The 10992-nt window shown below is 63.5% G+C and overlaps 1 protein-coding gene across 1 annotated transcript; it reads right to left on the bottom strand.

Moving 5' to 3' along the window:
• Window positions 1-1459: 1459 nt before the first annotated feature.
• ELF3 (E74 like ETS transcription factor 3) lies at window positions 1460-5965 on the bottom strand. The gene is made up of 9 exons (XM_027444996.3): window positions 5808-5965; window positions 5010-5178; window positions 4273-4494; window positions 3986-4072; window positions 3772-3891; window positions 3535-3624; window positions 2914-3030; window positions 2569-2764; window positions 1460-2444 (listed from the first exon to the last, which is right to left on the bottom strand). Exons 2-9 carry the CDS (start codon window positions 5170-5172, stop codon window positions 2324-2326), a joined length of 1116 nt encoding a protein of 371 aa, XP_027300797.1. The 5' UTR covers window positions 5173-5178; window positions 5808-5965; the 3' UTR covers window positions 1460-2323.
• Window positions 5966-10992: the final 5027 nt, after the last annotated feature.

Here is a 10992-nt window from a genome sequence, read left to right as displayed (position 1 = left end):
AGGGTCCCCTGTGCGAGCTGCCTTGCTGGACCATGAGGGTGCACATGGCACAGCATGGCATGGCGTGGCACAGCATGGCAAGGTGTAGCATGGCACGGCGTGGCATGGCACAGCATGGCACGGCACCACCATGGCATGGCATGGCACAGCATGGCACGGCACATCAGCAGGAGCCAGGCGTCCCAGCAAGGCACGTCCCTTTGTAAGCAGTGGCACCCCCAGAAGAGGTGGGACCTGGCCCAAGGGTCCCTCCTGCCCCCCAGCACAGCCTCCTGCCGGAGCTCTGCGCCCCTGCCGCATCTCCAGGAGGACACTGGGGGGGTCCTTGCAGGGCTGCGGGCAGAGAATTGGGGTGCCAGGGCTACGGCCATCAGGGGGTTGGAAGAGAAAAGGGCTGCGCCCTTGCAAGTGTCGGATGGGTGATTTTTAACCAAGCCACACCTCTGGCAGCAAGGAGGGCAGGCAAGGAACTGAAGCTTGTTCTCCCTGCCAAAAAGGTTTCTCTGGGTCTTTGCAGGGCAGCCTTAACACCTAAGGCAGCCCAAAACCTACCCTCACCCCCGCTGCTGGGCTGGCCCCATCCCTACAGCCTCCCTACCCCGTAACCTTTCCGCAGGCTGCTGCGTTGCTTCTGCCTGGGCATCCCAAACCTGGTCAAGCTCCAAGCTTGGCGTAGGGTTCCCAGATAAAACCTGGAGGGCGAACAGGAGCTGGGCACCCCCATCCTTTGCATGCCCTCGTCCAGGAGTGTTTTCTACACCAGCAAGGTGGCAACGAGCCCTGTGGTGCCCAGGAGGCTTTGGAAAGCTTTGCCATGAAGCATGTTGATGGGGAGTGAGGCACTGCCTCATATTTGCCAAGCTCGTGGTGGAAACATCCCGAGAGCCTGCCCAGCCTCCAGCCCACCGTGCTCCCATCTGGTTGCCCCACAGACACAGCCCAGGGGGTCAGGGACCCCCCCCCAGAGCCCCTGGGCTCCCTCTGTGCCTCCCCACGGCCGGGGCTGCAGGGGAGGGTTGGTGTTGGCACTGTGCACTTGTGGGGTCCCCGCTGCCAAACCCAGTGCTGAAGATTTGGTCCCTTTGGGAAGCCCCCAGATACCAGACTGGAAGACGAGCAAGCCTTAAAAAAATAAAATAAGATAAAATTGCTGTGCCTTCTGCCTGCCTCAACCACCAGCCTGGCTGGGGACCTAATTATGGAGGGTGCTGAGGGACCTTTCACCAGCGACCGCTGCACATGGGGGGCTGTGGGGCCAGGATTTTGCCCCACAAGATTTTTGGAACAGGGTTGGGGAGCTGGTGTAAGGTGCCAAGGTGGCCAGCAAGTCTGGATCAGTGGGGCCAGCGAGTCCAGGCCACGGCAAGCAAGAGGGACGGTGGCAGAAGGGGATCAGCACGGGGACATCCCAGGTAACACGCGTCCAGCCCGAGGAAAAGCAAGCACAAGGAGACGGAGGTACAAAAACCCAAACAATTTATTCCTTTTATCCTCCCGAGCTCAAAAGGAGGAATCCACTCGCCCCTGCCGGGCGCCCGGTGGGCTGGCGTCCCCCTCCTGCTGCGGGGCACAGAGCCAGTCTGCGCCCCCGGGACATGGCCTCAGGCCAGCTGAGCGTCACCGCCTGCCGCAGGACAGGGAGCAGGCTGCCGGGCAGAACATCTTCCTCGTGAAAAAATAAATCTGTACATTCACTCCTTGCTGTTTTGTTGGTTTTTCTTTCCTCTCTTACATAAATTAGAAGCCACCCTCGGGGAAACGGCCTGTCCCTAGGCTGCTGGTGACACGGACAGACCCTGGTGCCCCGAGCGTCCCCTTTGCGCGCTCTGCGGGGTCGGGAGTTGCTCTCTGCTGTGCTCCCGTCGTCTCCTGGCAGGCGCTGCTGCTGCTGCAGAGGGGCCCCCACTCACCCCACAAAGGGCAGCCGGGACAGCAGCACCTTCATGACACGAGCAGCAGTGGGGGGAGAGCTGGTGGCTCCCCTCCGATGGGCGGCGAGGCGCTGGGTGACAGCAGGACACCCACTCGGTGCCACTCAGATTTTTTTTTTCCCCCCTTTTCTCCTGTCCAGGCTTTCAAACAGCCAAAGTCACTGCCTCTCCGAGTCGGAGGTACAAATCCAACGAGGGAAATAATGGTTTACAATAACCTACTGAAGCCAAAATATTAGCTTTAAACACCTCGGTGCCAGCGGTCGCCGGCACTCGTGAGCGTGTCGGAGTTTCACAGGCTGCGTGGGGCAGCAGCTGCCGAATTTTCCTGCCAGGAGCCAGGCTCGGGGCTGGCCCAGGAGGGCTCCACGGCCCCCTGCGTCCGGGGGCTCCTACAGCTCCTTGTTCCTGTTGAGCACCTCCTCCTCCTTCCAGCCGCTGGAATTCTTCCCAAACTTGTACACCAGCCGGCGCCCATCGACCCTCTCCAGGATTTCACGTTTGTAGTAATACCTGGGGGTGGGGGGATAAGCACTGGGGTCAGGGCTCTGCGTGCAGCCCTGTTGGATGCGGGGGTCAAGGCTGAGCCCTAGGGGGGGGGAGCAGGACCCCCGTTGGGGACGGGGGGGGCACTCACCGCATGGCCCGGCTCAGCTTCTCGTAGGTCATGCTGCTGTTCTTCTTCTTCTGGCCCCAGAGCTGGGCCACCGCCTCGGAGCGCAGGAACTTGAAGACGCCCTCCCGCCGGTCCTCCCACTTCATCAGCCCCTCGTTCAGCTCCGGGTGGATCAGGATGTCCCGGATGAACTCCCACAGGTGGGTGCCTCTCGGGGCTGCGAGGGGAGATGGAGCCGTCAGGGCACGGAAACTCCTGCCCGCGGCTCTGCCCAGCGGACACGGTCCTTCCCCAAATTTCCCCAAAGCCCCGAGGACCAGGCTGGGGCAGGCATTCCCCCTGGGAGGTGTTTGGAGCTGTACGTACAGTGCTTGCTCTTCCGGCCCTCCAGGCAGTCTCTGTTCTCCTTGCTGAGCTTTCGGGGCCGTCCCCGTTTCCTCTTGCCGTGTTTGCCGTCCCCTTTCTTGCTCCCAGCAAAACCATCTGCATGCACCAACAAGGGGATGGATTTGTTACCCCACCTGCAGGGTCTTCCAGCGTGCAGCCCCCTCCCCACACAGAGACATCTCCCTCGGGACCAGGGCAGAGCTGGCTGGGGGTCTCAGGGGCTGCGCCCACTTTTCAAGCCCAGGCACCAAGGAACCATCCCCGGAGAGTGGAGTCTGCCCCTTCCCTCCCACATCATCCCCCCCCGACACAGGGGAGCCTCGGTTTTTAGGGCAGCACAAGGCTCCTTCCCCAAATCCCACTGCCTCCCTGCATCCCCAGTGTCCCCAGTCCCACCAGCAGCTGGGCTCGATGCTTCCAGCACCCGGCACCTCCAGCTTCAGCCCTCACCCTGCTGCCATCACCTGCCCCTTCCCACCCGGCCACAGCTCAACGGGGAGAAAAGGGCCCAAAAATACCCATTCTGGGGTTGGGGATGGGTGTTCAGGGTTTGTCCCTAAACGGCTGGCACAAGCTCTGGGGGGGATGCCCGCAGCTCACCGTCAGGGAACAGCTTCGCTTCCACGGGGTCGAGGTCGAGGTCGCTTCCACCGGAGTCCTGGGAGTTGGGGCTGTGGGACATGGCAGGCCCTGGGGGGCAAAGGGACAGGGCTCAGACCTCGAGCGAATTGCACCCAGGGGTGTTTCCCCTTGTTTTTTTTTCCACCCCACCAGGCCCCCGGGGTCAGCCAGGTACCAGCCCCAAACCCGCCCGTGGTTCCCGGTGAAACCACTGACCTGAGACATCGGAGCTGCCTGGGGACATGGCATCGGGCGAGCAGGTGATGTCCGTGAAGAGGAAAGGGTTTGTGGGCTTCAGGTCCTCCAGGGAATCCTTGGCACAGGGGTTTGGCAGCTCTGGAAGGGGCAGAGAAGGGGATAAGGGGTTAGCCCTGCCCGTGCCCACATTTTGGCCCCTGGGGGGTAGCCGTGGCCGAGGCCCCTCTCGTACCCAGGTGGCTGGTGTCCAGGAAGGTCTCTTGGGAATTCGCATCCTCTTTCTCCAGCAGGTCGATGATCCAGTTCAGCTCATCAGAGGCTGTAGAGGTGAGGGGACTGCGATTAGTGATCCTATTTCGGTGCAATGGGGAACGGCGCCCACCAGGAGCTGAGCCCAGCCCAGCTGCGCCCTGCTCCCCGTGCCACCCCGAGCAGCTCCGGGGGTCCCGTTCTGGCACGGGGCGGGGGGTCTCAGCCTTGCTCTCGGCTTGGGGACAAAGGGGACGTTGGGACACTCACTGATCTCATGCAGGCGGTCGTAGAGCTCGTCCCCCAGGGGCCCGAAGATGTGGCGCATCTGGTCCCGGCTGCAGTGGCAGAGCGTGTGCCCGTCCATGTTGCAGCAGGAGAAGTCGATGATGCTGGCGTCGTATTTGTTCTTCTCCACGTGGTAGCTGATCCACTCCAGCACCTGCACCTTGGTCCAGAAGTACGGGAGCTCACTGAACCACTCGGGCGTTTCTGCAAGGGACGGAGAGCGGGGCTCAGGGTCTGGGATTATGGGGCTGGGGCCGTGGGGGTCGGATGATGGGGTTCGGATGATGGGGTTGGGGTTTTTGGGCTGGGGTGAGTTATGGGGCTGGGGTTGTGGGGCTGGGTTTATGGGACTGGGATTATGGGCTGCAATTATGGGGTTGGGTTTATGGGGTTTGGATTATGGGGCTGGGGTTATGGGGCTGGGATTATGGGGCTGGGGTTGTGAGGCTGGGATTACGGGCTGCAATTATGGGGTTGGGTTTATGGCGTTTGGATTATGGGGCTGGGGTTATGGGGTTCATATTATGGGCCTGGCACCTGGTGCCACCCAGCACATCCTCTGGCACCCTTCCAGCCAACACCCCCCTGGGGAAACTGAGGCACGGTGCAAACCATCCACCTGCCCCCCTGGGACCGTGGGTGCTCTTCCAAGGCTGCCTCACTTCTCCCCTCCATGGGGGCTCCCCCAAACACCCCACCACCGCTTCGCCCCATCCTACCTGTGGTGTCTACTGGGGGCAGGCTGGGGGGGAAGCTCAGCCCCAGGCTGCCGTCGTCCCCAGGGTGTCCCAGCACATCCAGGGCCAGCTGCGGCTCTTCCTGCTGGTACATGGTGCTGTTGTACTTGGACAAAATGTTGCTGATCTCGCAAGATCCTGCCATCAAGATCTGTGCCGAGAAACCACAGTGAGCCCCGGTCCTGAACCCACAGCACCCGCGGGAGCCCCGGGATGGGGCTGGGTGAGGTCGGGCTCCCCCCTCCCTCCGTGCGCCGCCGCCTCTCGGGTCACCTCTGCCGAAACGCCCGCCCGGTGGCCTCAATCCCTGCCACCCCGAGGCAGGGGACAAGGTGGCCTCGTGCTTGCCGCAGCCCCTTCCCCAGCCCTGCCAGTCCCTCTCACGGTGAGGGGGCTGTCGGTCCCAAAGCACGGCCCCTGCGGGACCCTCGGCCACCAAATGTGCCCCCAGCCCCGCGGGTGGGCGCATCCCCTGCCCCCTGCCCATGGGGCAGGGCTGCTGGCAGCTCCCGTCCTCCAAAAAGCACATCCCGGTGACTCGGCAGCCCGTGGTAGAAAAGCCAAATCTTGCCGATCGCTGGACAAAACCCAGGGGCCGGAGGGGGACCCCTCTGTGGGTCTCCAAAAGGGGCCGGTGGCCGCGCTGGGACAGCGGGCGCGCGGCGAGCGAGGACCAAGCGCGCACATCCCCGACGGGAGAGGAGATGCAGAGGGAAGGGAGCGAAGCCGGGGGCACGGCGCCATCGGGGAGCAGGTCCCGAAGGAAAAAAGCTTTGGTACCTTCTGCGATGGCACTCGCGGGGCAGCAGCTAATCCAAAAGGGGGGGAGGCGAGGGGAGCCCTGCCCGGCCGCTAACCACGGCTGCGGGCCCGGCCAGGCTGTGCCGATGGGCAGCTCCTGCCCACGTCTCCTCTTTTATAGCACGGGGCGGCGTAACGCGATCTGGAGGCCCGAGGGGAATTCCAGGCTGAAACGTTCATTACTCCCAGATCCAGGTGATTTGCATAATATGAACCACCGGGTCCCAGCCCAGCGCTGCCTTGCCGGGAAATCTGGGTTGGCCAGTTTAATCATTGTCAGAGCCCTTGCCCTGCCGGTGCCCAGAGTTTCACCCGCGCCGGCCTCGCGGGGCGTTTTCTTCGCCGCCGTTTAGCCCGGCTCGTGTTTGTTTGCTCGCAGCAGCAGGTTCGCTCGGCTCCCGCTGCCAAGAAAACATGCCCAGGAGGGCCGGAGCAGCCCCGGGGGCTGAGCATCCATCCCGGGGGCTCTTCCAAGGAGGAAAGCGGCCGGGAACGCTGCCCCAGGTGCCCCCAGGAGGTGCAGATTTCCCCTCTCCAAGCCCTGCTCCGAGGGGCAGCACAGTGCTCGTGGCAGGGGGGCTCTCGGAGGGGTCCCCAGCTGCATTCGGAGCCCTGCCCGGGTCACCCACCCCGCGGGCACTGTCCCCAGGACCACGCGTGGCAGAGGCTGCGATGCTCTGTCTGTGCAGGTGCCCTGCTCGCCGTTTTGGGATGGGGCATTTTTTTTGCCCAGGGGTGGCTGGGGCAGGCTGCAGAGCCCATCCCCGGCCATGTCACAAGCGCCACTGCACGGACACACACGGGTGCATGCAGGGACACACACCTAGGGGTAAAGCAGGGAATGCATTTGGGGAATTGTTTTCCGCTGCCCCTCTGGCTGTTGGGCAGGATTTGGGACTCTTTTCTGGGTCTGTTTCTGCTGGTTTTTTTAGCCCTGGGCCCATCCAGGCCAAGAGCCCAGCACCATTTACCCAAGGCCACCTCTTTGCTTCCCCAGCCACATCCAGGGGCAGGAGCAATCCCCCGGCACTGCGTGACTGCAGCCGACCCCAGCATCACCTCTAGCTCCTGCCTGGCACCAAACCAGCTGCTGTGGCTCGGTGCCGACCCAGGGTGCAGACGTGGATGCTGTGGCCCCATCCCTGCGGTCAGGTCCCTGTGGGGCCGTGCGGTGGCCCCGGGGCCAGCCTGCTCTCCGGGAGGCACCGGGCCGTGCGAGCTGCTCACCTGCCCCAGCTTCATTCCTGCATGGCACCGTCACGAGTGCTGGGCGCTGCCAGGCCCTTTTGTTTCCCGGGCACAGCATCCTGCAGCGTGCAGGGACGTCCCCACGGCGGGGATCAGCCCCTGCTGGCTCCATCCTTTGGTAAACCAGCATCACCGGGGGATACGCCGGTGCTGGGCGCACGCAGAGCCTGAAACCCTGCGTGCTGTGACCCCGCAGTGCCCAGGGACCCCACTGCCAGGCTGGGTTTCCAGCGTTGTGCTTAGAAACCTGCCCCCGGGGGAGCTTTTTCTGCAGCCCCAAAGCAGGGACACGGCGGGTCTGCGGTGCCCCAAGCTGGGGGGAGAAGGGGCAGGCACGGAGCACCAGGAGCCCTCAGGAGCTCTGAGCAAATGGGGGTGGTTTGGGGTAGCTGTAACACCACCCCCCAGCGCAGCCCCCCCAGAGCTGGCACCACTCTCAGGATGAGCTCTGTGTTGGGCCACCCGTGGCCAGGAGGGACCCCCAGCCCACATGGGGTGCCCCATGGAGGGTGCAGGATGGGTGCCAGGAGGGGCTGCTCCCAAGTTGGTGGGTGCGGGCACAGCCCAGCACCAGCACCTCCCAGCACCCAGCTGCTCCATCTGACCAGTCTAACCAGTGCCACTGGGAAAGAGAAAGTGGAGGCTGCTGGGGCTGAGGTGCTGCCCTGCACATTTTGGGGTGCAGCTCACAGCCCCCCCCCCCCCCTGCCCTGGGGGGGTTGGCTGCCCAACAGCCTCAGGGGTCACAGCTTGGTGCCACCATCTGTCACCTCCACGGGCACCGCGGGCTGGTGCTGGGGTCACCTCCTGCCCTGTGCCACCCCCAGGCCTTGCCTTCATCCCTGTGTCCCAGGGGACACGGGCACGGCTTGGGGACAAGATCCCAGTTTGGGGACACGATCCCAGCTCCAGGGACAAGATCCCAGTTCGGGGACATGGTCCCAGCTTGGGGACACCATCCCATCTCCAGGGACACGATCCATCTCCATCCCCTCCCTGCAGCCACTTCTCCTCCCCACCTCCCAGAGCAACCTCTGACCCCCCAGAGCGGCTCCCCAAATTCATCCCCATCCCCTCCCTTTGCCCGCAGCCCCCTCCCCAGCCCCCCCAACCCTCGGGGCCGGGCGAGGACCCCTCTGACCCCAGCCCCAGCAGCTCCGCCGCGCCCCGCGGTCCCGCAGCCGGGGCTGCCACCTGCCGGCTGTCCCCAAAGCCACCCGCTCCTGGGGACACCGGGCTCGGGGAGGTGACCCTGGGCAGCCGGGCTGGGACACAGGGGTCGTGCCACGGCTGCCCGGTGTCCTGGGAGAACTGGGGTTGGGGCAGGTGAGGCGGAACGGATGCGCAGAGCTCTCCAAGTCCCCCTGCGCACTGCGGGGCTAACAGCAGCTGAAGCAGGTTATCGATGCTGCCAGGCACAGGACATCAACCACCACGCTAGGAAGCCTCTTCCAGCATCTCACCACCCTCAGTGTAAAGAATTGTTCTCCTGTTGTCACATCTGAACCCCCCCGTGCAGCTCGGTGCCAGCATCGGTCCCGGGGAGGAGAGCACCGAGGGCGCTCGGAGCCACCTCGCCTCCAGCCCAGACCCCCCCAGCCTCTTCTTCCAGGACACATCTTCCACACCTTCCAGCTTTTACCAGCTGTGTAGTAAATAACAATCCCCTTCACATCCCCTTTACATTGTGCACACCTTCCAGGACACGCTGCGGGCTGGTGCTGAGCACCCCCAGGTCCCTCCCGCTGAGCTGTGCCTGTGCCCAGCATCACCCAGTGCTGGGTGCGGCACCCAACAGCCTTTTCCTTTGGTGTTTTTCATGCTAGATCCTCCTGCAAAGCCTCTTGTCCCTCCAGAGCTTTGTCCCCTGTCCCCCAGGTCCCCCTGGAATGGGCAGGACCATGGGGACCAGCACAGGCTGGAGGCACCCGAGATACCCATGCCCATAGCCGTGGGGACATCCCTGCGTGCTGGCACTTGGTGCCACCTCATCCTGGGGACCTGCAGCAGGACAACGAGGTGCTCCCATCCTCCTCCTCCTCACCAGGGAGGTGCTTCCTCCAGCTTGAGATCCTGGGGGAGAACCCAGGGAGCCCCACAGCACCCACACTGTGCCCCTGAGCACTCGGTGCCCCTGAGGACGCAGGAGCTGGGCAGGAGCAGAAGGGCCCCGGCAGCACCCCTGCACCCCACGGGCCCCCCACCCATCAGCCCAGGCAGGTCCCAGCTCTGCTCATCCCCTGGGAGGCTTCGCCCCGGTGGTTTCAGAACACTTTATTCGTGAAGACAAAAAGGCCAGGACCAAACACATCCATTGAAAAAAAAAACAAAAAAAAACAAAACCAAACCAACATGTACATCATGAGACCGAAATAACTTACACTATTTACAGGAACACATCGAGGTACAAAATATATACACACGCCTTGTCCTCCAACAAACCCAGACCCCAGGGCTGGGCCGCACAGCTCAGCAGAGAGGAAAAAGAAGAAAAAAAAGAAGCCTTCAGGAGAGCTGGCCTCAACGACAGCTCCGAGCAAGAAAAGGCACCTGCTGCTTGTGATTTGTGCAGCGGGAAGGGGCGATGGAGCAGGCGCAGGGCTGGCCCCATCCTGGTGCAGGTCCTGGGGGAGATGGGGACGAGCCCCCCAGGGCAGGAGGAAGGCGCAGGGCAATGGGTTTTTTAGGAACAAGGCTTTGGAGGGGGTGTCAGTGCTGTGCTGGGCTCCCTCCTGCTTACAGCTGGAGCAGCACGGGGGGGGTTGGGGCTGGGGGACCCCTTCCCTGCTCCCCACAAAGGGAGAAGGGGGCTCTGGGGGGGGGCACGGTGCCTGCAGGATGGAGCAAAGCAGCAGCGACAAGGCAAGTGCTCCGTGGGATCGTACCTGGGCCCCATCCCAACATGGGATGGGGAAGGGGGGCACGGGGAGGACACCCTGGGGGCAGGCGGTGGCTCTGTGGGACCAGGGCTGGGACCCCAAAAGCTGCGAGGTGCTGGGGAGCAGCCCCAAGCCCTGGTGCTCCAGCTGCTCGCAGGCTGGGACACAGCACCCCAACCCCCCCAAAAAATTTGTGCTGTAAGAGCAGGGAGATGGGGTCCGGGCTCCCCGGGGGGGGCTCACAGTGGTTTGGGGGCCTGGCACTTTGGGGCTCCTGCGTCATCTCCATCCCTGCTGTGCAAAGCTCAGCTCCAGGCTGGAGCTGGAGCCGGCCCCTGTGTGCTGGAGGGAGGAGATCCAGGAGCGAGGGACCAGCAGCACCCAGCTTCAACCCCCCCGGGCACAAACCAAGGCACCGAGGGAGAAGGAACACGAGGTGGGTGGTGTGAAGGCAGCTCTGAGCTGTCCCTGCGATGGAGGGGCTGGGGGAAGGCTCAGAGACCCCCACATAGACCCCCAGGGGAGCACCCAGCACAGTGCAAAGGGATATTAAAAAAAAGGGGGGGTCTCTGGCTTCTCCTCCACCCCTCACCTGCAGCCCTGTCCTTACCCTACACCCCCGGTGTATCCAAAACCACGGCCCCAGCCTGAGCCTGCAGGCACCGTCCCCCGGGACCAGGACAAGGTGGTGAATTTGGGAACGCGCACCCCAAAACCCGGCGGTGCCCGCAGGGATGCTGCCCACGGGCAGAGCTGAAGGAGCAAAGGGTAAGAGCTCCCCCCTTGCCAGACCCCCAGCAGGGTGGGACCTTGTGCTTTAGGGTTTGGGGGACCTGCCCCCCAGAGCTGGGGGTAGGGCTAGGAGCCACGAGCCCCCCCAAAACCCTATGGTGCAGTTCTCCCATGAGGGGAGAACCGGGGGCCCTGGAGATGCCCCAGTTTGGGTTCAGTGCCTGGGACGGGATCTAGGCTCAGCTACATTTTGGGGAGGGAAACAATAAAATAGACATTACACAGGGGGCTCCCCCTCTCTCGCA

The sequence above is a fragment of the Anas platyrhynchos genome, chromosome 27 (assembly GCF_047663525.1).
Source record: "Anas platyrhynchos isolate ZD024472 breed Pekin duck chromosome 27, IASCAAS_PekinDuck_T2T, whole genome shotgun sequence".
In the NCBI taxonomy this organism is placed as follows: Eukaryota; Metazoa; Chordata; class Aves; order Anseriformes; family Anatidae; genus Anas; species Anas platyrhynchos.
Note: the sequence above shows the minus strand (reverse complement) of the source record. Positions and strands in the feature narration are given on the sequence as shown.